A 22645-nucleotide genomic window follows, 5' to 3' on the forward strand; every position below is an offset into this window, starting at 1 on the left:
AATCAAGTATGTGACAATTAGTTACACAACAGCGCAGGACACAAAGCTCTAAAATTCCTTTATTCGCCTGAATAATCGCTACGCAATATACAAAAATATGGAAATTAAAATTTCACTGCCTTTCAAAAGATAAATGCATTCATTAGTCTGAAAAAAAAGCCTTGAAACATTTGCTTTATATCAAGCAATATTTCCTTTCTATATTTCCATCTACTCTTTCTATATCTTATCTCCAATCTTTTGCTCTAGAAGACAAACGGGGATCTCTGGTACAAAGAGAGTTGAGCATTTGAGCTTCAGCAAGACAACTTTTTACAGAGTCCAATAAGAGAGAAAGATGTCATCAATGGTGAGCGACCAGGGAGCAAAGTCTGGGGACCAGAACTTCGACTACATGTTCAAGCTTCTCATCATTGGCAACTCGTCAGTCGGCAAGACCAGTTTCCTATTCAGGTCAGTCAACGTTATCGGCGCTATGAACTAATAACCAATCAACGTAAAATATTACACGCCCATTCACTATTCTATTCCTTTAAGGCTTTAACAAGGGCAATCGACGTTATCAATCTGTCGTCAATTATTAGCATGTCAAATTGCAGTTCAAATAATTCAGTAGAAAAAAGTACCCGCTCAGCTTAAGGTTCATATATTACGGAATCAATTTAGTTTTTCAAAATTCCAAATTATTTTTAGAAGTTCAAGCAAACCGACGATATCTTGTAGCAAAAATGCCCTCAATATAGTGCCTATCTCCTTACCAATATTTTCATCTTTTCAATCTTAATTTTTGAACCGATATTTACGTCCACGTCACGTGTTGGAAAGCTAACAATGGATGTTAATTGAAAAACTAAAGATAATCTAATAAATATAAACCAACTAATGTCGGAAGAATTGCTCTCGAACGACAAGCAATGCAATTTAATTCAGGCGCTGTAGCCTAGATAAATTTTTCTTTATGGGTGCAAAAATAGTTAACTGTGGCGGGATTCGAACAATGGACCTCCCGCACCTTCACCAGAAGCACCGCCCACTCGCATATCAGGCCCTTCTTGTAGCTATGCGGCAATCGATTTTATTTTAGCAACAAGCTTTACGTCGAAGTAAGAGCAATAGAGATCACTCAAAAATGAAGAACGAAAGCGTGAAAAAGTCACTTGAGAAGTCGAAGAATGTCCTAGAAGAAAAGCGTAAAAATGGTCAAGCAAAAAATTTGCATAAAAAAGACCAACACGTTTACAATAATTGCTACGAACTTCGTTCGAGAGCAATTAATAAACATTGAAATAGCCAGTATAATACAACAACTTCTGGAATTTCCGTGACAGCTGATTTAGTAGCTGTTCATTACTTCCTGTGGAATGCATTTGAGCTTATATCTTTTAGATACGCAGACGACTCTTTCACCTCTGCTTTCGTGTCAACTGTCGGAATAGACTTCAAAGTGAAGACTGTCTTCAGAAACGACAAAAGGGTCAAGCTACAAATATGGGTTAGTTCGTACCTTTGCATTCAAATGAAACATCCCATTCACATATACAAACTGCTCCAGTCATTTCTAATCGCCAATAATATCAAACTTACCAGAGCTTAAAATTGCACAGGAAACTATTTTTAGTAAAAAACTAGTACGCAGTTAGTAAAATAAATGGTATCAAGAGCTTATTGCATGGACACAAATCCTATCATCGACATGCCATGTTGGCATGTATTAACACAATTAGCAATCAAGTACGATAACATACGATTCACAACAAAAATCGGCATGGAGAGTTGGCCAAAATTGTGCGAAAAAATTTTATATTCCAACCAAAGCTTTAGAGCTTAAATGTTAAAATGAAAAAAATTTAACCTCGAAAAGCATCTTTGAATCGATAGTTATCTAACCTCATGAATATGTTACCCAACTTGTTAAAAACAGATAGTTTGTTAATTTGATATTTAACTAACTCTCTAAAACGGTCTGTTTAAAGCATCTAGTTTTTAAAAACTTGTTGCAAATATATGAATGATTCCAATCTTTCCATTCAATAACGAAGTGAAAATACTTAAAAGTTATACGATTCTGAACTCAATAATTACAATTTTTCGAGGGGCAGTTTTATTAACGGCAGTAAAAACAAATTTAAATATCCAAAACACAAGAAATGATCTTTCGACATCTACTACAAATCTTGGTCTCTAAATCGCCAAAAACAGCATGGACGCTTCTTTTCTACCAAAAGCAAATTTTAACTAACTTTCTGTAACATTCGAAAAATTAGAACAGCATGATTGGATAAGCACGCGTTTTAATAAAATTGCGAAATCAAAACGTAACAAAAGTGACAGCAAATGCCAATAAAATGTCGAAAGCTCATTTCAATTTATAAAACAATGGTTTCGAAATCATTATGATGAAAAACTGTATATTAAACTTCCACTATTCAGAACTAAGTAGTGTTTAAAAACACATACCACCATGTAAGAATGGTGTTAAATAAAGAGCATGTCAAAATTCAAAAACTTTTTTCTATGATGTTTTTAGCGTCAGAAAATCATCAACTGCACGCTGATATATTGAAGTAACCACAAATATATAGATATATTGAAACAATGGTTAAAATTCGGTCAACTAACTTACATTCCTTTTTTGAAAAAAAAGCATTGTATTAAGTCAGTGATCGATACGACTACCAGCAAATTTGGATCAATTCAAACTATGCATCAATAACTAACAACCCCGTAAAAATTCATAAATCAGGCTCAAAATGTCACTTGAAAAGTGGTCAGACCAAAAGCCGATCAGACAAAAAATTGCACGAAAGACAAGAGTGACATAATCAAAAACAATTTTCTCTGAAAAACAGTGTGACAAAAAAACTGCCTATCTATTTATTGAAGCTTGCTGGTATTCAGAAATTTGCAGCTTTATAAAATGCTGTTATTATTCTTATTTAAAGAGAAAATGAAAAGACAGCAAATAACTAGTGCGAAATTAGGAAACGGCACGATATAAAAATTTTTTCAAAAATTATACTGAACAAAATATAGGAAGCCGAAGATTGTTAACGCCAGTTGAGCAAATTCCAAATGTCACGGCATGTTCCATAGCTTTATGTTCAACTCTATCAGTTGTTTAACTATTATTCATTTTGTCCACTATTAACATTTTTGTCAACTGCTTGATAAAATATCACGTTGAAATATCTGGTAGAAAACTATAAAAAGTAGACGTACAAAAGTTTATCGGTATTCAATATTTTAAATATATCAAAAATCATATGCAGTGTATTCTAAAAAAGCAAAATACACGGGGAAAACATCTTTTACCAAACACCTTAGCAAAAAACTACATTGTCTTTAAAAACGTTACACATTGTCTTTTTTTCCCTTGATAATCAGAAGTACCATAATTTTCAAACAAAGGAATGAACAACCACATCGCACGAAAGATGACAAACTATTCTTAATTCCAATTTCATTGTTTAGGACACAGCTGGGCAGGAGAGGTACCGTACAATTACCACAGCTTACTATCGCGGAGCAATGGGCTTTATCCTCATGTATGACATCACAAATGAGGACTCATTCAACGCCGTCCAAGACTGGTCAGTCGCAATTTTAAAATATCTTTCGTACTTGAGCAACTTAGAATTCACTTTTATCAACAAGGGATCCTTTCCAGATTTTAACCTCTAAACAAATGTAACAAAAAAACTGACAAAATCATTCGAATTGCTCTCTAACGACGAGCAGGCGTTGCATCTGTCTTGAGGACTAAAATCCGGTCTTACTAGCTAGAGCTAGTTGTTTCACTCCAAAGTTCATTAACATAACCGACAACCGACGAATGAATGGCTCTGAAACCACTCACAAAGTGTTGGCTTCACTAGCTTCAGCGTAAGGGGCCTATCTTTACTTGGATGGAAAGGGGTTAAAAAGTCAGAAAATGTACAGGGGAGAAGAGGGTGGTTAGCATAGTTGTGAGGTAGGATGGAGTGCGGTATAGTGGGTCGAGTTGCAGAAGGCGGGCTACACAGCCATTTCAGTGAATCGTCTGCTTAATTTGTCTCAAGGCTAAGAGAACTGCTCGCTCAGGAATTAGATGCTCAAGAAAGCCAAATGGAAAATTGAGCGCAAGGCAAATTGCATAAAAATCAACACGACAAAGTACATGTTAATAAAACTTCTGGAAAGTCTGCGGCAGTTAGAGCTCAGAGCCTCGTGCCGGTTTGTCAGCTAAGAAAATCGAAATTAAGAAAAGTTCCCAGAACTGTGTTCTGACTTACTTTATTGGGCCATGTGACGATATTGAAAATTGGGCTAACTACGATACTAAAAACACAACATACCGGCAGATTGCCGGAATAGCTGCAAAATAGACTTGCGTGTCGTAAAATAGACACGAACTTAGGCGACAAAAATTGCCGGAAAACATCCCGCCTTGACGCACATCGAGATTGAAACAGAAAAAAATTGACAGAATTTTTGTTTCAAAAAACGTTTGAAATTGTTGTGCAGTTTTAGTTATATTCTTAAATTACACTTAATTCATCTAAGCTAAATTACGCTAATTAGGTCAGCTAACAATCCCTCTAATGAACTTCGGTAACCTAAAGCACTGATTTACCCCGTATTCACTGCATAATTTCTCCACACTTCAGTGAGTGACACAATTTAAAAGTCAGTGAGTGAGGTAAGTCACGAATCAGATGTGAAAATTGTGACATATGTTGAAAAACGTGATCAGTAGGAAATGCGGATTAAAAAAAAACATAGCAGGACCAGTCTGAATCAAAATAATTGAAGCAACTGAAGACAAAAAATCAGCCCCCCAAAAAGAACAGCATCCAAAAACAAACAAAACAAACACCAAGAAAGTAAACAAAACTCCACGAAAGTAAACAAAACTCCAAGAAATTTCAAAAAATAAACTCATTTTATTCTAGAAAAAAGTGTTAATATTCCCAACAACGTCAACCTAAATTACAAAAGCCAATCAAATTATTATTCATAAAACTGAAACATTATTTAAATCCAATTATGCTTATGGGAGAAGAACTAAGACCTATCATTAATTAGACAGCACGATAAAAAAAATTACAAAAAGGGTCATAATGAAAATCTTAAATAATTTTCCAAAACAAGTCGTGTCAAAGGCTAAAACCAGCAGCCCAGTATTTAAAAAACTATAAACTCCAATTATCCCATTAAAATAAAAATGACAACTATAATTAATGAGTTTTAGTACCAGAACAACAACGATAACTAGTAAAAAGGAGGCAAATCCGAAACAGAACCAATATTTTTTGAAAGCAAGTTGTGTCAAAGTAGAGAAATCTTGGAAAAAGACTTAAAACTGATCAAAATATAACATATGAAAGAGCCTCTCAGAATTATCCACAAGGAGACTAAATGACAGAACAAAAAAAAGAACCCAGACCAAAACCCAAAAAATTGCTAATATTTACTCGAAAACAGTTAGTGTCCATGTCGTTAAAAACATTAATTTCAAATAAAACTAGCAAATTTATTTAAACAAGACTCAATAGAGCCAGTGAGACCTATCATTGATAATAAATAACAAACCAACAAAAAATAACTGCGAAAGCAAACAAAATCTTTTCTTTTACTTCATGAAATGAATCTGCGTCAAAATCTTTGAAAACAATTAGTTGCCTTTCAGCGGTTTTAAGAAATGCAACCATGTATTATCAGAACATACGTATCGCCTTTTAAAAGTATTTGTATAAAGAAGCCAAACTGCCGCACATGAAAAAATTTCTCAAAAATGCAAATCTGTTCTAAAACGATTCTCTGATTTTATTAAAAAAAAACACTTTGAAAAAGTCTCGCCTTTTAAATACTCGATTTTTGCACCTCTTGATACTTCAGCGTGACTAAAGACACTTGAAAACAATTAGTTGCCTTTCAGCAGTTGTTAAGAAATGCAACTATGTATTATCAGAACTCACGTATCGCCTTTAAAAAGTATTTGTATATAGGAAAAATTTCTCAAAAAATGCAAATCTGTTCAAAAACGATTCTCTGACTTTATTTTTGAAAAACACTTTAAAAGTCTCGCCTGTTAAATACTCAAATTCCGCTCCTCTTGATACTTCAGCATGACTGAAGACACTACTCCACTTTGACTTGTCAATGACAAGAAAAAAAGGTCAAAAAAGTGTGCACAGATCTTGAAAAGACAGCACAAGAAAATAATTCAAAATATTTCGAATTGTAAAAAAGGAAGGACAAGTCCTGAATTACAATCCAAAGAATGGAAAAAACCAATTGCCTGACAATTAACACTTTTAAAGCAACATCAAACTAACACGACCGACAAAGCCCATGACCCTATATGCGCAAAAATTAACGAAGTCTAACAAATCATTTCAACAATTATTTTCAAAAAACCACGGAAAATAACAACACTTCATGAAAACAATCACTCTAAGCATTCATAGAGTAAGTACCCAACTCAACATCTTATGGGAAAAAAACAGAAACACTCAAAACTAAGCGAAAGAGAACGTCTTTGAAAGTCTGGCGTCCAAGTGAGAACCTTAGAACTACATTCTGAAGCCTTAACCATAGCATCTCAAAAAACTTCAGAAGTCAGAAAATACCTTTTAGCAGTATTGAATAATGGACCAGAAGATAACAAATAAAAGCCAAGATTCACAAAACTATTTTAAACGCTTCGAAAAACGATTAAAAAAGCGATGGGACCACAAAGAAAACAAACATGCAAAACGGACAAACAAGTCACAGAACTCAATTGCTAGGGACTGAACTAATTCTTTCGATTAATTAAATCTTCATTAGCAAACGAAATGACCTTTCATTAATCAGATTAAGCGATAAAACAGCAAAAATAACCATAAATACTAGCAAGACTCAACAATTCATTAGAAAGTTTCGAGCACAAAGTGTCAAAGTTATGAAAACCACTAGACAAGTTAGGATAACAGAAAATAGCCGCAATAGCTTCGTACACTTGCAGTCTAAAAAAAAACATTAAAGGCAGACCAAAAGAATTCGTCTTTTCATTGAAGACTGTGTTATATTTTGAGTAAACATCTGTATAAGTTTTGCTACCTCTATTAGCTGCTCTCAAATAACCTTCATTTAGAGTGACACACAATCATTTGACCTTATCTCTTTGAATTAAAGTAAATAAAAGTCAATTTCAATGTGAGGAAGTCATTTTTGAGAGTGAGGTAAGTCAAGTGTGGCCAAAAATTTAATCACGCGAATGAACAAAAAAAAACTCGCTCCACTACGAGCAAAAATTGACGTCACGCACACACTTCAATTGAAAAGCATGAACGAATGAACAAAAAGCAGAATTGAAATGATTGACGTCATATGGTCGTAACAAAAATCTTGACGACGAAATAAAAAACATAGCAGGACTTAAGTAGCAGGACGAAATAAAAACATAAGTCCTGACGTACAATTCAAAGAATTTTCTTTGACTAAACAACAACTAGACTTATAACTGAACTAAACTATAACGGACTATGACTGAACTATATTCAATTCTTGGCAGACAGCTCATGGCTAATGTTTATAATGATTTCAGTTTTATTTGTCGTCAAACATTTCAGAAAAGGCCTTTTTGAAGTTAGGTCTTTTTTGTATAGTAAATTTGACAGCCTTTATTGATTTTAATTTAAACGGATGTTTTATTCACCAAACGCCAAGAATTTTCTAAAAACTTTGTAAGTGGTCAATGTTTTTGGTTTTTTTTTGTCATTTCACTTGGTCTTTGAAGTTAAAGTTCCCATTGATATTCAAACTTGAAAGACGTGACTTATGTAAAACAAGAAACGTGATCAAAAGGTAAAGCGAATTAAAAAAACAAGGCAGAACAAGTCCTGACGTACGATTCAAAGAAATTTCATTGACTGAACAAAAAATTAGACCTAGAATGGACTATGAGAGAACTGGAAAAACTATTTTCACAAAAAATGAGATGAAAAAATAAACATAACTGACTAACGTCGGGCGAATTGCTCTCAAACGACCGGCGAGCGGTTGGCTTTGTCAGTAGCTACCCACCGGGGGGGTGCACCGGGGGCTGATGGGGGCAACACTGGGTTGGGGGGGGGGCAACAGCGCGGTGGGGGGTGAAGGCACTAGTGGGGGTGGGGGGAATCAAAAGGGGGGCAGGGGGGTCTCAACCTCTAAGAACCGCACTTCACACCATAAATATAAGTATAAGTCTCCAAAAAAGTTTGAGCTGAAACAGCTGAAAGGCTCAAAGAGCACTTAATGCCCGCTGGGCGATACCTGTTTATCCCGTTTTTGAGGACGAAAAGTCAAAAGCGTCAGACGAAAAATTGGTCACGCGAAAAATCGCATTGAAAAAGACCGTGTAACGGCTGCTTTCCTATCAATTACAAGGAAAGTTTTATACCGCCGAGTTCGTTATTAGCGGTTTACAAGCTGTCTGGATACTAAGTTGTGCAGTTCGCTTTTGTAACTTTATATCCGCTATTCTGTAAATTACCGTTGCATTAAACGTTGCTTTATTAGTCCAAATAACTAATCGCTCAGCTTTGCTGAATAATAAAATCAATTGCTGGAACTACTCAGTAAGTTCCAATTGAATAATCAAACAATTTTTTATTTTTCTGAGTTTTGTTTAACAACTCTGTTATTCAAGTTGGTGCTATTCAAACCAAATTTGTATCCCTATAGGTTGCTCACTGTTTATGTTTATAAACGAATCTAAGGGGGTACATTCGGTTTCAGAATAGAAAACAATTCACAGAGGAGAACCCGTCTTTTGCCCTAAGCGGACTTTAATTGTTGGTCAAAACAGAGGTCCTTCGTTAGTCACTGGGGCCGAAGCCATAGAGACGACGTAGCATCTAGGTTTTTGGTTTGGAAAACTCAAGTCTGTGAACTGAAAATCTATCTTTCACCGCCTAATACTTTCAACGAACTGATTATAAATCGTTCGTCCAGTCGAAGAAGAGGAATTATTTAACACCCTAACGTTCAGCTATCAGAGGTTCTTTAATTTCCTTTCTCTCAAGTTACTCAAACTTTCAAGACCAAATTGATGACAAGATAAATTACAAGTTTCCCGTTAGCAAGACACAGTATTTTACTGCTCAAGTGAGATTGTTAGGCAAACTAGATTCCCTTATGAATATATATTTCCTAGTTCTTTCAAAGCCAACCTGACTTCAACTAATAATCTGGTGCTCTGCTCAATCTAGAACTCCCGTTTTTCCACAAAAACTGAACACGGTTTTTATGATCACAACAAAGCTCAGGCATAATTATCTGCTCTTCGCAGCAATCTGCGACCGACACACACCTACTTTTATTAAGCTTTGAAGTGTGTGGAATCAGATCTATGCGGAATTTCACGAGTCTTAGTTCTTTCGCTTCACTTCTGTATAAGTGGCAGATGTGATTATTTAGAAAAGTCAAACTAACACTTCGTTGTTACCAGGTGTAAAACGCAATTTTGTCATACAATAGTTTTAGTGACCTTGTTTTGTTAAGACTTTAACTCGGTCAGCTTGTTCGCACGTTTGGTGCTCTTTTTACATGTTTACAAATGTATGAAATTTAGAAACAAAATATGTCGACATAAAATTGTTTTAATGAAATGAATGATGAATGTTTGGGGAAATAGTTAATGCTCGGCCTCTACATCGCCGGCCCTGTTTTCCATCACGAAAACATCTTTCTTGTTTGGTAACACAGGGGCGAGCTTCACCACTGGTCTTTTGTAAACTCCATCGTTCGTTCGAACTTTAGCTGATCGAATCACTCCGTCGGACCCTTCGATGGTCTCCGTGACTCGACCCAGATTATAATATCCTCGCTTGTTACTGTCTTCGATCAACCAAACGAGATCGCCTTCTGTAAGGTTTGCGTTCGTTGTAGATCGCCACTTTTGCCGGTTGTTCAACGTTGGCAGATACTCTTTTCGAAATCTGTCCCAAATGAGATTTGCATATGCTTGAGTTTGTCGAAAGAGCTTTCGATGATCGACAAATTCTTCTGCGCAGGGTAGGTATGGTAAGCAGACATTCGTGTTGCCTAGCAAGAAGTGATTGGGGGTCAGTGCTTCTAAGTCATTAACATCTGAACTTACTGGAGTCAACGGTCTCGTATTCAATGTTTGCTCCACAATACACATCGTTGTTGAAAGAACGTCCTCTGTAACTGATCTGTTCCCCAAGACTACATACATTGCTTTCTTGCAACTTCTGACCAACCGTTCCCATACCCCTCCAAAGTGGGGTGCTGCGGGTGGGTTGAAATTCCATCTGATTCCTTGCTGAATTAGATGTTCTTCGATCCCTTCTTTGTTCCATGCAGCAACGTACTCTGCAAACTCTCGTTCAGCTCCAACAAAGTTTGTCCCGTTGTCGCTGATGATTGTACTCGGTTTGCCTCTTCGTGCAATAAATCGCATGATTGCATTGAGACAACTATCCGTGTCTAAATTGGGTACCACTTCTATGTGCACAGCTCTCACAGTTAGACATGTGAACAGACAACACCATCGCTTTTCTTTTCTTCGCCCAATCTTTACAGTGAAAGGGCCAAAGTAGTCAATTCCAACACTTGTAAAGGCTGTTGAAGCGTCTAAGCGCTCTTCGGGTAGATCTGCCATTACTGGAGTTATCGTTTGTGCTCTGCCCTTTCTGCAGGTAACACACTTGTTCTTGATTGATCGTAAGGGGTTTCGTATGCCTGGGATCCATATCTTTTGCTGGACAATGTTTCTGACATGCTCTGTGCCTTCGTGTTGGTTGTTCTTGTGCTCGTTTTTCAAGAACAATTCAACTGCATGATGTTTCCAATGTAGCAATATTGGGTGTTTTGCGTTGAAGTCCAAATGACTTTTACCTATTCTGCCTTTGGCACGAATAAGTCCTTCCCCATCCAGGAAAGGTGAAAATTGTATAATTTTGCTGCTTTTTGGGACTTCCTTTTCAACTTTGAGAGATTTCATCTCTTCACCAAACTGTTCTCGCTGTAGTAACTTGAAGATGATTGCTTTTGCTTTTTCCTTCTCTTCAACACTTACTAAAGGTTTTGCTGGTTTGTATTTGCTGAATGCCCGTCGTACGTATGCCATTGTATTCACTAGTCTGTTAAAATTACTGAATCGTTCCCACTGAATAACCGCTTTCTGTTGATCAGCCTGTGTCATGAAGACTGATGAGGGTATGTTCTCTTCATCTGAGGCAAAGATTAGGTTCACTTGCTCTGGCCATTCTTTTTCTGGTCGTTTTAACCAGGCCGGCCCAGTGAGCCACTCACTCCTCCTGAGTTCGTCAATGTTGATTGCTCTCGTGCCAATGTCAGCTGGGTTGTTGATACCGCTCACATGTTTCCACTGTGAAACATCAGTTGTATCCAATATCTCAGCCACTCGATTGGCCACAAACACTTGTTGTTTACGATGGGAGCTGTGTATCCATTGCAGTACTGCTGTTGAGTCCGACCAAAAACTGCAACATTGTATCTTTATTTCATGTTCTTTGACTATCTGTTCCTTCAACCGTACTGCCATGACTGCCGCTTGCAATTCCAATCGCGGTATTGAAAGATGCCTCATCGGATCCACTCTGCATTTTCCAATCACAAATGCCAAATCAGCTGAGTATTCTTTTGCTTGTGAACGTAGATAGGCCACTGCACACATCGTGTCTTCAGATGCGTCAGCAAACACATGAAGTTCTATTTTATCCCTTTCTCTGTTGAAGTACCTTCTATCGATGCTTGTTTCAGCCACCATTGGAAGTTGTTCTTTCCACCGCAGGAATTCTGCTTCTTCGCCGGGCTCCACTTCGTTGTCCCAATGTTGCCCATTCTTAGTCCAGATACCTTTCAGGAGTCGTCTCATGTGAACACTAAACGGAGCAAACAATCCGATCGGGTCGAATACTGAAGATACCAGTGACAGAATCTTCCTCTGGGTTATAGGGGCTTCAACTTCTTTGTTCGTACCTCTGCACACTTGAAGACTATCATCAGCAACAGTCCATTGTAGTCCAAGCACTGAAGATCCCTCTGTATTGGGTTCCACTTCGACTTGCTTGGTGTTGCTGATTGATTTCAAGTCGACTGGGATTGCTTTGCAAACTTCATCGCTGTTGCTTATCCACTTTATAAGTTGAAATCCATGCTGCAAAAGAAGAATTCGCAACTGATTGAAGACTTCGATTGCCTCTTCAGTGGTTTCTACTGATTTGATGAAATCGTCCATGTAGAAGTTGTATTGTACTGCTTTTGCTGCAATTGGATACATTTCTTCGTTATCGAGTCCCACTCGTTTGAGAGCATAGTTTGCACAAGTCGGAGAACTCTTAGCTCCAAATACATGACGCTGATATTCGTATATCTGAACAGGTTCATTAGTCCTTGAGCGCCATAAGAATCTCAAGCAACTTCTATCCTGTGCAGGAACTTGCACTTGTAGAAACATCGATTCAATGTCAGCTGTTAGGGCTATTGGTCCTTCACGGAATCTGAATATTGTTCCAATCAACCCATGTAGCAGATCAGGTCCTGCTAGTAGTTTGTCGTTTAGGCGTAATTCTTTGTATTTTGAGGCAGCATTGCAAACACGTCTTACTTTGCCAGGCTTGTTCGGGTTCAGCACTGGATGATGTGGCAAGTACCATTCTTTCCCTAAGCTGCCTTTCATTTCGGAGTCGTCCAATATCTTTACGAATCCCTTCTCTAAGTCTGTATCTATTGACTGTTGGTACAAACTCTTCAGGTTTGGGTCCCTTTGGAACCTTCGCTCCAGTGAGTGAAGCTGACCCAAGGCTGAGCTGTAGTTGTTCGGCAGGTTGGGCTCTGGTTCACTCCAAAGCATTCCCACTTCGTACCGCTCGCCTGTGAACTTCGTCGTACTCTCTAGCATCTTTTGTGCCTGCAGTTCCTTCTTTGACTGACTGACGACGTTAATTTTGGAAGCATAAGTTTCTATGTCCCACCATCTTTGGATATTTTCAGCCACTTTCACATCTTCTGTGAAGGCGAAATGACAAACATTTTGTCTTCTCTTGCCCGTCATGGGTCCACTGACTACCCATCCTAATTCTGTTAGAACGGCGAAAGGTTCACTTCGTGTTCCTATCCTGTAGTCCAATGGTCTCTGTAGCTCGTAAGCATCTTGACCGAGAATGATGCCGACGTCCATCAAGTTGAACGTTTTGTTTGGGAGAACGTTCAAGTGGTTGAAGCTTTGCTTCAATTTGTTGTAGTCGTAGTTTGTGGTTCCCAATGAAATTGACGGGTGTACAAACGCTTCTATCGAATGTACTTTTGAATGCGGTCCCTTTATTTTTATGGACACAATTTCTGTCTTCAAATCTTTCGTTCCGTGTATGCCAGCTATGTTGAGCGTAACATCGGTGCCCTTGGCTCGCAACTTCTCATTAACGCTTCGATCGACGAATGATACCGTTGATCCACTATCGAGGAAAGCATATGTGTTTAACCTGTTGCGGCCACTTTGAATTGAGACTGGAACTATCTGAAGAAAACTCGTAACTTCGTTACTTTGACTGATTGTTGCTGCGCTTACGTTGACTGCGTGATTGCCCTCGTCCATTTGGTTTTCTGAGTGTAGCAATCGGTTGTGCTTTTTGGTACATCCATTTATACCACAAGCGTTGACTTTACAATCTTTGATTGCATGTCCTTTTCCCAGACATCCGTAACATAAGCGTTGCTTCCTCACAGCTGCATAACGATCATTCACGTTCATGTTCTTAAATAAAGGACAGTTCCAAATTTTGTGCGTTCCATCGGCTAATGGGGAGTGATCGCTAATAGTTGTCTGCGCTTCCTTTACGTTTGAACTCGCACTAAAATTCGAGGATTTAGAGAACTGCTTGGTTTTGTTCGCATTTCGTCGATGATCCTCCTTACGTTCCCCTGTGGGCTGCGACATGCCTTCATAAACGAATGCCATTCTTGATAGCCAGTTCTCTAGGAGACAGAGATCTGGTCGGTCCTCATTGCTTTCATCTACATAGAACCACCATTTCTCCTTCAGATTAGGTGGCAACTTTTCAATCGCGATTTGCAGTGTTGCACTAGATCGCAAGTCGCCTTCATATTTGTAGTGCTTCAGAACACTGAGTACGTTACTGATGGTTGTTGAATAACGGACTAATGCTTTTGAATCATGCATTCGGATTGGTTGTTGATTTCGCAGAGTGTTGAGTTGTGCCTCAACAATTAGGTAAGGTCGGCCAAACCTCCGTTCCAACAAAGCCCAAGCTTCACCATATAGATCTCCGGAGTAGCCCATACTTGCTATAGCCGCTCTGGCTTTGCCAGTTAGCAATGTTTTCAAGTGGCTCATTTTCTCTGACTTGGGTATTGCGCGGTTATGAACTGTTGCTACAAACATGTTTGAACATTCCGGCCACTCGAGCGGATTGCCGTCGAAAGAATTTAACTTCAACTTTGGTAGCTGACTACTACTGCTTAGTACATTGCACTCAGACCGGTCGGGTAAACGGTTGAGTCTGAAACGCTCGCCGCTTGGGGATCTGGATTTAAGTAAGCTTTCTCGATCGAAACTGACTCAATAGTTTTCGTGACCGTTCTTTGTATGATCAAAACTACGGTCTTTAAAGTTTGCAAACTTATCTGATTGGTCGAGCCAGCCGAAGACGTCTTTGCTCTTCGGACTTTTCCAATTGAAAGGAGATCGGCTTCTTATACTAGGCGCGGCGCCATCATCAGAACCAGAATCTCTGGCATCAAGGGCTTCTTTTTCATATTGCAGTTTAAGCGCACCTTCTTCTTCCAAACGGTGCAGTTCCATCTCCAGCTCCTTCTGCTTCATTTCATATTCAATTTTTCTCAGACGCATTTTGGTGTTAAATTCTTTGTCTAGAGCTGCAAGCTTCTCTGCTTTCTTGGCCCTTTTATCGGCAGACGCTCTGGACTCGTTGTCCTGGTTATCCTTTTGTTGATTCTTAACAGAAACTTGGGAGGTTTCTCCCATAGATCTTGGAACTTTATCATTTGGCTCTGCAGCCCTGCTTTGGAGAGGGGTCTGATTCTGCTGATCCTCCATGCTTGTCTGGCCGTGGATATATGGCAACCAATCGGCTTCTAAGTTGATGAAGAATTCGCGTTGTTGGGTTTTGTGTCGTCGATATAATTCCAAATTGTTAAAGATATCACCCCTCTTGTCAAGTAGCTTCTCTAGGCTAATATCGAATTGTAAAATTTGGTTATATACTGTTTTAAGTTTGCTAGGCCGATCCTTATTTTTGATCAATTCGTAGCCTTCTTTCTCCTTTAGCTCAATCTGCTTTGCACAGTGCTTGATTTGTTTCTCAAGGTTGCTGTGACTACGTGACCGAGTCACAATTTGTTTACTTTGACGCTGCAGTTTGACGCTTTTCTGTCCCGTGGTTTTGTTTTCGACAAAGTTGGCACCTCAACGTCGTTTGACTGTGCAACTCGAGTTGTCTCGTTGACCTTTTGTTTTGTTCAAGGTTAGACAGCGGTTCGTATTCCACTGTCCGGGTCGGCGGACCAAATGTAACGGCTGCTTTCCTATCAATTATAAGGAAACTTTTATACCGCCCAGTTCGTTATTAGCGGTTTACAAGCTGTCTGGATACTAAGTTGTGCAGTTCGCTTTTGTAACTTTATATCCGCTAATCTGTAAATTACCGTTGCATTAAACGTTGCTTTATTAGTCCAAATAACTAATCGCTCAGCTTTGCTGAATAATAAAATCAATTGCTGGAACTACTCAGTAAGTTCCAATTGAATAATCAAACAATTTTTTATTTTTCTGAGTTTTGTTTAACAACTCTGTTATTCAAGTTGGTGCTATTCAAACCAAATTTGTATCCCTATAGGTTGCTCACTGTTTATGTTTATAAACGAATCTAAGGGGGTACATTCGGTTTCAGAATAGAAAACAATTCACAGAGGAGAACCCGTCTTTTGCCGTAAGCGGACTTTAATTGTTGGTCAAAACAGAGGTCCTTCGTTAGTCACTGGGGCCGAAGCCATAGAGACGACGTAGCATCTAGGTTTTTGGTTTGGAAAACTCAAGTCTGTGAACTGAAAATCTATCTTTCACCGCCTATTACTTTCAACGAACTGATTATAAATCGTTCGTCCAGTCGAAGAAGAGGAATTATTTAACACCCTAACGTTCAGCTATCAGAGGTTCTTTAGTTTCCTTTCTCTCAAGTTACTCAAACTTTCAAGACCAAATTGATGACAAGATAAATTACAAGTTTCCCGTTAGCAAGACACAGTATTTTACTGCTCAAGTGAGATTGTTAGGCAAACTAGATTCCCTTATGAATATATATTTCCTAGTTCTTTCAAAGCCAACCTGACTTCAACTAATAATCTGGTGCTCTGCTCAATCTAGAACTCCCGTTTTTCCACAAAAACTGAACCCGGTTTTTATGATCACAACAAAGCTCAGGCATAATTATCTGCTCTTCACAGCAATCTGCGACCGACACACACCTACTTTTATTAAGCTTTGAAGTGTGTGGAATCAGATGTATGCGGAATTTCACGAGTCTTAGTTCTTTCGCTTCACTTCTGTATAAGTGGCAGCAGATGTGATTATTTAGAAAAGTCAAACTAACACTTCGTTGTTACCAGGTGTAAAACGCAATTTTGTCATACAATAGTTTTAGTGACCTTGTTTTGTTAAGACTTTAACCCGGTCAGCTTGTTCGCACGTTTGGTGCTCTTTTTACATGTTTACAAATGTATGAAATTTAGAAACAAAATATGTCGACATAAAATTGTTTTAATGAAATGAATGATGAATGTTTGGGGAAATAGTTAATGCTCGGCCTCTACAGACCGACAGGACTAATATAATTGCTACAAACTTCGTTTGAGAGCAATTAAAAATCAATGTCAAAATGCCGCATGTGAACAAAAAACCACTAGCAAGAAATCGAAATTTGGTTCAAACAAAAAACTAGGAATTTTTGTTCGAACACCATTTTCTCACTCTACTTTAAAATAAGAGCGAAAAAATTTCATGCCGCAAAACCACTCGCTTTTTCGCTCCATTTCCTGTTTCGGCGTGACCAAAATCAGTACTCCAATTTGACTTCAAAAGTCGTGAAAATATGTGAACAGATCTTTTAAAAAAAGACAGCGCCCCAATACAATTCAGATTCTTTGAATTGTAAAAATTCAAGAGAAGGCCAATAATAGCCCCAGCTATCGCTGTGCGGCTATTAATAAAAACGAAAAATATTAGCTAAAAATTTATAACAAATAGTGCATTAGCTGCCCGATGATGAGGAATCACAAATTCACTCCACGAGAACACATATGTATCATAGCAATGGCACTTAAGAGATGAAACACTGAAATCAGAAGCCTAAGTTCCAAACGTGAAAAAATTTTCTTTTCAAAACCGAAAATTTGTTCAAATATTCAAATTTCTCATTACCATTCAGAGGTGATTTGAAAAACAAAATCACGCTTCAAACCTTCTCAATTTTCGCTCTTTTACTTTAATTTAAAGAAACCAATCTAAAGAAAAGAGTGCACCAATACAATCCAAATAAACTGGATAGTAGAAAGGAGAGCATCTGAATAATAGCTAAATAATAGTTAGCTTGCGGATTAGAGAGGCTAACTTAAGCGTAGTTGGTGGGAGGGGTGGAGTGTGTGAGCGGAGGTTCCTTAGGGGGTAGAGTGCGCGGGTTAGAAATCTCTCTCAAAAAAATTCCTAATTAAACGTTCAAACATACTTTTTTGTGCAGGATTACACAGATTAAGAACTACTCGTGGGACAATGCGCAGATAATCTTGGTGGGCAACAAATGTGATATGGAGGACGAAAGGGCAGTAGTTCCAGACAGAGGACGCCAACTGGCAGAGAGCCTCAACGTAGAATTCTTCGAAACCAGCGCTAAAGTAAGCTGAATATCCATCCAGTTTCTATTCCTAACCTTCTTGTACTTAAAATCGATCGAGACCAAAGTTAGAAACCTTTTCTTTCTGACATGAGAAGTAAATTCTGAGCTATAACTGTTTCATAACAACCATTTGTCCTGAATGAGATTTAAGGATCCCTCGTGCAGATTATGACCCTCCATAATTAATATTTTTATTATACAGCTTTATGATTTAAATTGTAATTGATAGTCTGATCTCACTAATTCACCAACAGGCAAAAGCAGTCAGTGCAAAAGCAGGCATCAGTTTCTGAAATAACGTGGTAGTAAAAGACAAATAGTAGAAACATTTCCGGATTTAACAACATCAACCACTCGCTAATTCACAACCCGCAATCATGGGTACAAAGACATGTGAACCAAATTAGATGTGTTTCAGGACAACATAAATGTTCGAGAAACGTTTGAGCGTCTGGTAGACATAATATGCGCTAAAATGTCCGAATCACTGGATAACGATCCGAGTCTCACGGCTAACAAACAGGGCACGCGGCTGACCGAAACTCCCATGCAACAGGCTCAAAACAATTGCAACTGTTGATTGACATATTGCAACAACAATCAGGCGACTCAAAGATAATCAACATAGAAGTAAGACTTATTTCAAACAACTTCTCTGCGTTTCAAGAAGCCTTAATGCAAAGCATTCTTAAAAATAACTCATGCAAAGCGATTTTGATTACATTGAAGGAAATAATCTCTCACAAATAAGGCGCAAAAATGGAAACAAAAACCCACTACGAATTGGTTTTGAACAAGCGGGGGCTAAATTTAATTGTAGCCTACTTCAGCGTTGTGGGGGTCGAGGTCTGGATGGAAAATTAGCTTGGAGAAATTAACTCAGGGATTTCAAATTATGCTCAAATGAGCTCGATTACGACCCTACAAACATAAATAGCGTAACAAAGGAAACTTTATGACCCAATAAACTCAAAAACTTGACCCGATAATTGTTCCGACCCCTCTTGAGGGGGGAGGAACTATATACACAACTGGGTTTTTTTTGTTCAGACAATTTTGACCAATCGATATATTCATCGAGATTTGTGAGTGGCACCATTAAAAAGCCCGTCCAGTGTAGAATATGGAATTTAAAAGATTTTTTTGAATTTCGTTTTTTACAGGAAGTTATCGAGGTTTAAACTTTTGAGAGAAGTGTGCATTTTCCGAAATTTTTGCCTAAATTTTCGTCAATTTTGCTAAAATATGTAAAAAATGTTAACAATAACATTGTTGTTGTTTTTTAGAGACCAAAAATTTTGTTGACTATTTTGAATCCATTTTTTCGGCAAAAGTTTTGGCGAAAAATTTCAAAATTCAGACTTTCTCATCAAAAATTGCCCAAAATAATCTTCTTTAGTCCACTATGATTAAATTTGACGGAAGTACACACCCAAAAACAATTAACACAATCTTTGTAAACTACAAGTAAACTACAAAGGGAACTAGTCCTACTTTCACTTTTATCGAGCATTAGAAGTTTGAGCGTTTTCTGCTAATTTTACTCTATGATTATCAAAAACAAAGCATTTATTTTTGATATTTTAACTAACAAATTACCTAGATCTAAAGCATTCCAAACAATTGAGTGTTCTTAACGGAAAAACAGCAATAGCATGGCTGGTTTTGGTCCAATCTTGGACGGTCACAATCCAAAACTAATTCAGATTGTAAACAGTCGGTCTTTTTTTAAAAAAAAACATTCGATTTTTAATGCTAAGTAAAGAACAGAACAATTCAAATCAAAGCTCAATGTTGATAGGTCCAATTGTCTCCCTAAACAGCTCGATTTTTGTATTTTGTCTCTTTACTCGAAAGATTATGGTCGTTTTGACTTTTAAAAAATCTTAGATTTTCAAAAAATGGCTCATTGAACTTTGCCACTACTTTTCTTTTAATTTGGTGAAGTTGTAACTTTGTGTAAGCAAAGAAAGAATGAAAATGAAGAATGAGAACTCTTCTTTCTTCTCATATTAAACCTAATTTTTTTTGCGGTTTTACATGTTAAATTATGGTTTTCTGGCGTTGATACTAACAGATTTCAGATTTTTTTTTTTCTAATTTTAGGCATTGGCCCATTTTTCACGTTTTTTCCTCGTTTTATCACAATATCATGCTATTAAAAGTTGACATATTACATTATTGACGTTCAACATAAGACACAATTGAACATATAAATCTTTAAAGGCATAGGTTAGGGTTTAAACGACTTCGACACCCCTTTCTCGAAATACTTAATTGAATTTTTCACATTTGTCTTTAATTGCAGTGTTTACTTTGTCTTTTCAATCCTATGAGGTTTCCTGGATAATGACAAGTCTCGTTGGTTTTTTATGGAGGAAAAAAATTAGCCAAAGTTCTGATTTGTGTAGATAGCTGATGACTTTTATGCTTTTAAATTATTTGTTTCCAGAAGAAAGACTTTTTTAACTTCGTTTTTTGACTTTTTTGTTCATTTTTGTCAATTGGTTACCTAGTCTTGTTAATTAAAAGTCAAATTTGGCGTCATTCACCTCAGGGGAAGATGCAAGTGTACAAAATCTAATGTTAAAGTATTCGTTTTGAATTTACTGGCTTCGACACGGATTTTTCGCAGAAAAAGTAAACTAATTTTTGATTTTAGTCAATGTTTGACGTTCTTTTTCTAGACGTAAGACATATTCTGAATAAATTCAGGTCTCAGCTGCTTTATTTGGATTAGTAAATGAACCTATTTAAATATTTCTTTGTAGCTATTGGTTTTCATGGATTTAAAAATAATTGTTTCCGAAAAATAAAGTATTACTTAATTTTGCTTTTTTCTCTTTTTTATTGTCTACTTGTTTCATATTCTCTTTGACGAGAGGTTGCATACCAAATTATTGGCGTACGAGCAAGGCTCAATTGAACATTTTTTGTGAGACAAAATCTAGCTTTACGGCTTCGACAACGTTTTCTCGCAAGTTCTGAATTTTTTGTTTGTTGTCTCTATTTGTTGTTCTTTTTGTAATCTTATTAAACAAAATTGGATAATAACAGGTCTTAATGCCTTCCTATAGAGGCGTATGTGATCATAAACATTTTGCATTTTTCAATAGCTATCAAATGGTTTTCATTACTTTGAAAATAATTGTTTACTAAAATAATAGCCAATTTTTCAGTGTTGTTTTTTGTTCTTTTTTGTCTAATTGTTACCAGTCTTCATTATGGAGTGGTCCCATACCTTTTTTAGTGAAATACAAGTTTTTCTGTTTAGTTTCAGTTTTATCTAACGCTATTTTGACATGTAGTTTTTTTTAAAAAAAAGTGGGCATAAAGTTTTGGATATTATCAATATTTGTTGTTTAATTTTGTTGTACGTGTTGACTAACTTGCTTAGCAGTGGCTGATCTCATCAATCTATGCGGCATTTTTTGCAGGCGTATGTTATCATAAACATGTATATTTTCAATTGCTATCTAATGGTTTTCATTACTTTGAAATTGATCGTTTATTAAAATAGCCAATTTTTCATTGCTGTTTTTTTTCTTTTTTGTCTAATTGTTACCAAGCCTCATTATAGAGCGGTTCCATATCTTTTCTAGTAAAGTACAAGTTTTTCTGTTTAGCTTCAGTTATAGCTGACGCTATTTTGACTTGTTAATAATTTTTTTTTAAAATGGACATAAAATTTTGGATATAATTAATGTTTGTTGTTTGATTTTGTTATTCGTCTTGACTTACTTTCTTAACAGTGGCTGATCTAATCACTGTAATGCGGCCTTTTTTTACTCCACTGAGTTATTTGCGTTGCAGGCGATCTTTTTGTTCATACAAAGTTCTTTTTGAAAAATACTGTTCATTTGGTAGACATTTATGCCAAGAATGTGGATGAGCGGGGTAGGAACTTGCTGAGCCTCCTTGTTGTGTTTTAGATGCAAACAATGGTAACATAAAATCCGAATTCGATCACGTTTCTCAAAAGCGCACTATATTCCGGACGACGGTACTAAAATAAAGTTCCATCATTATTCAGCATCTAGCCACTCAACTGATCGATGGACCAACAGACAACTTCTACGATAACGAATCTGCTGATTTTCATACATATTTAATTGAGCTAGAATATACAGTTTTCCTAATTATAAATAGCATGTCACTCGTCATTTGATTACACCGAAACAAACTGAATGGACGTTTAAATTGAAATTGTATCCACTGTTCTATTCTTGTATACATCTTGTAATACATAATCATGCATATAGTTTAAGAAATCAACAATTATAGAACTCTGTTGTCTGTATGAATACCATTTATTCACTATCTTTTTTATCCCGATAGGAAAGCAAAAACTTTTGCGGATCTCAATTTCAATTTGAGAGTTTTCAATTTGACTGAAGGTTTATTCTAATTTCTTCCAGTTATCGCAGTTTGAGCACTTGCAAATGATTCGCCAGGTGCATTTATTATCGTAGTTGTATTTATTGGCAAAGAAACTACAGAAACCCCCCCTTCCCCAGCTTAGTGGGTGCATATTATTTGCAGCCCCCGGACGCACGTCATATTTTTACAATGAATTACTACGTATGACACGAGCTCCGTAACTGGGGTGGGGGGGGGGGGGCATAACATACTGGGGGAGTGAGAGGGGCACAAACGGAATGGATCCACATTCGGTGCAAAATGTATCAAAACCTTTATAAAATAGGAAAAACATAACATTG

General features: G+C 37.2%; 1 protein-coding gene across 1 annotated transcript; it reads left to right on the forward strand.

Moving 5' to 3' along the window:
• The first annotated feature begins 230 nt into the window (after window positions 1-230).
• LOC142358749 (ras-related protein Rab-3C-like) lies at window positions 231-22244 on the forward strand. The gene is made up of 6 exons (XM_075410309.1): window positions 231-453; window positions 1387-1492; window positions 3472-3590; window positions 17769-17922; window positions 18343-18554; window positions 21857-22244. Exons 1-5 carry the CDS (start codon window positions 338-340, stop codon window positions 18502-18504), a joined length of 657 nt encoding a protein of 218 aa, XP_075266424.1. The 5' UTR covers window positions 231-337; the 3' UTR covers window positions 18505-18554; window positions 21857-22244.
• The last annotated feature ends 401 nt before the right edge of the window (window positions 22245-22645 follow it).

The sequence above is a fragment of the Convolutriloba macropyga genome, chromosome 2, assembly GCF_964194025.1.
Source record: "Convolutriloba macropyga chromosome 2, txConMacr16.3, whole genome shotgun sequence".
Lineage (NCBI taxonomy): Eukaryota > Metazoa > Xenacoelomorpha > Acoela > Convolutidae > Convolutriloba > Convolutriloba macropyga.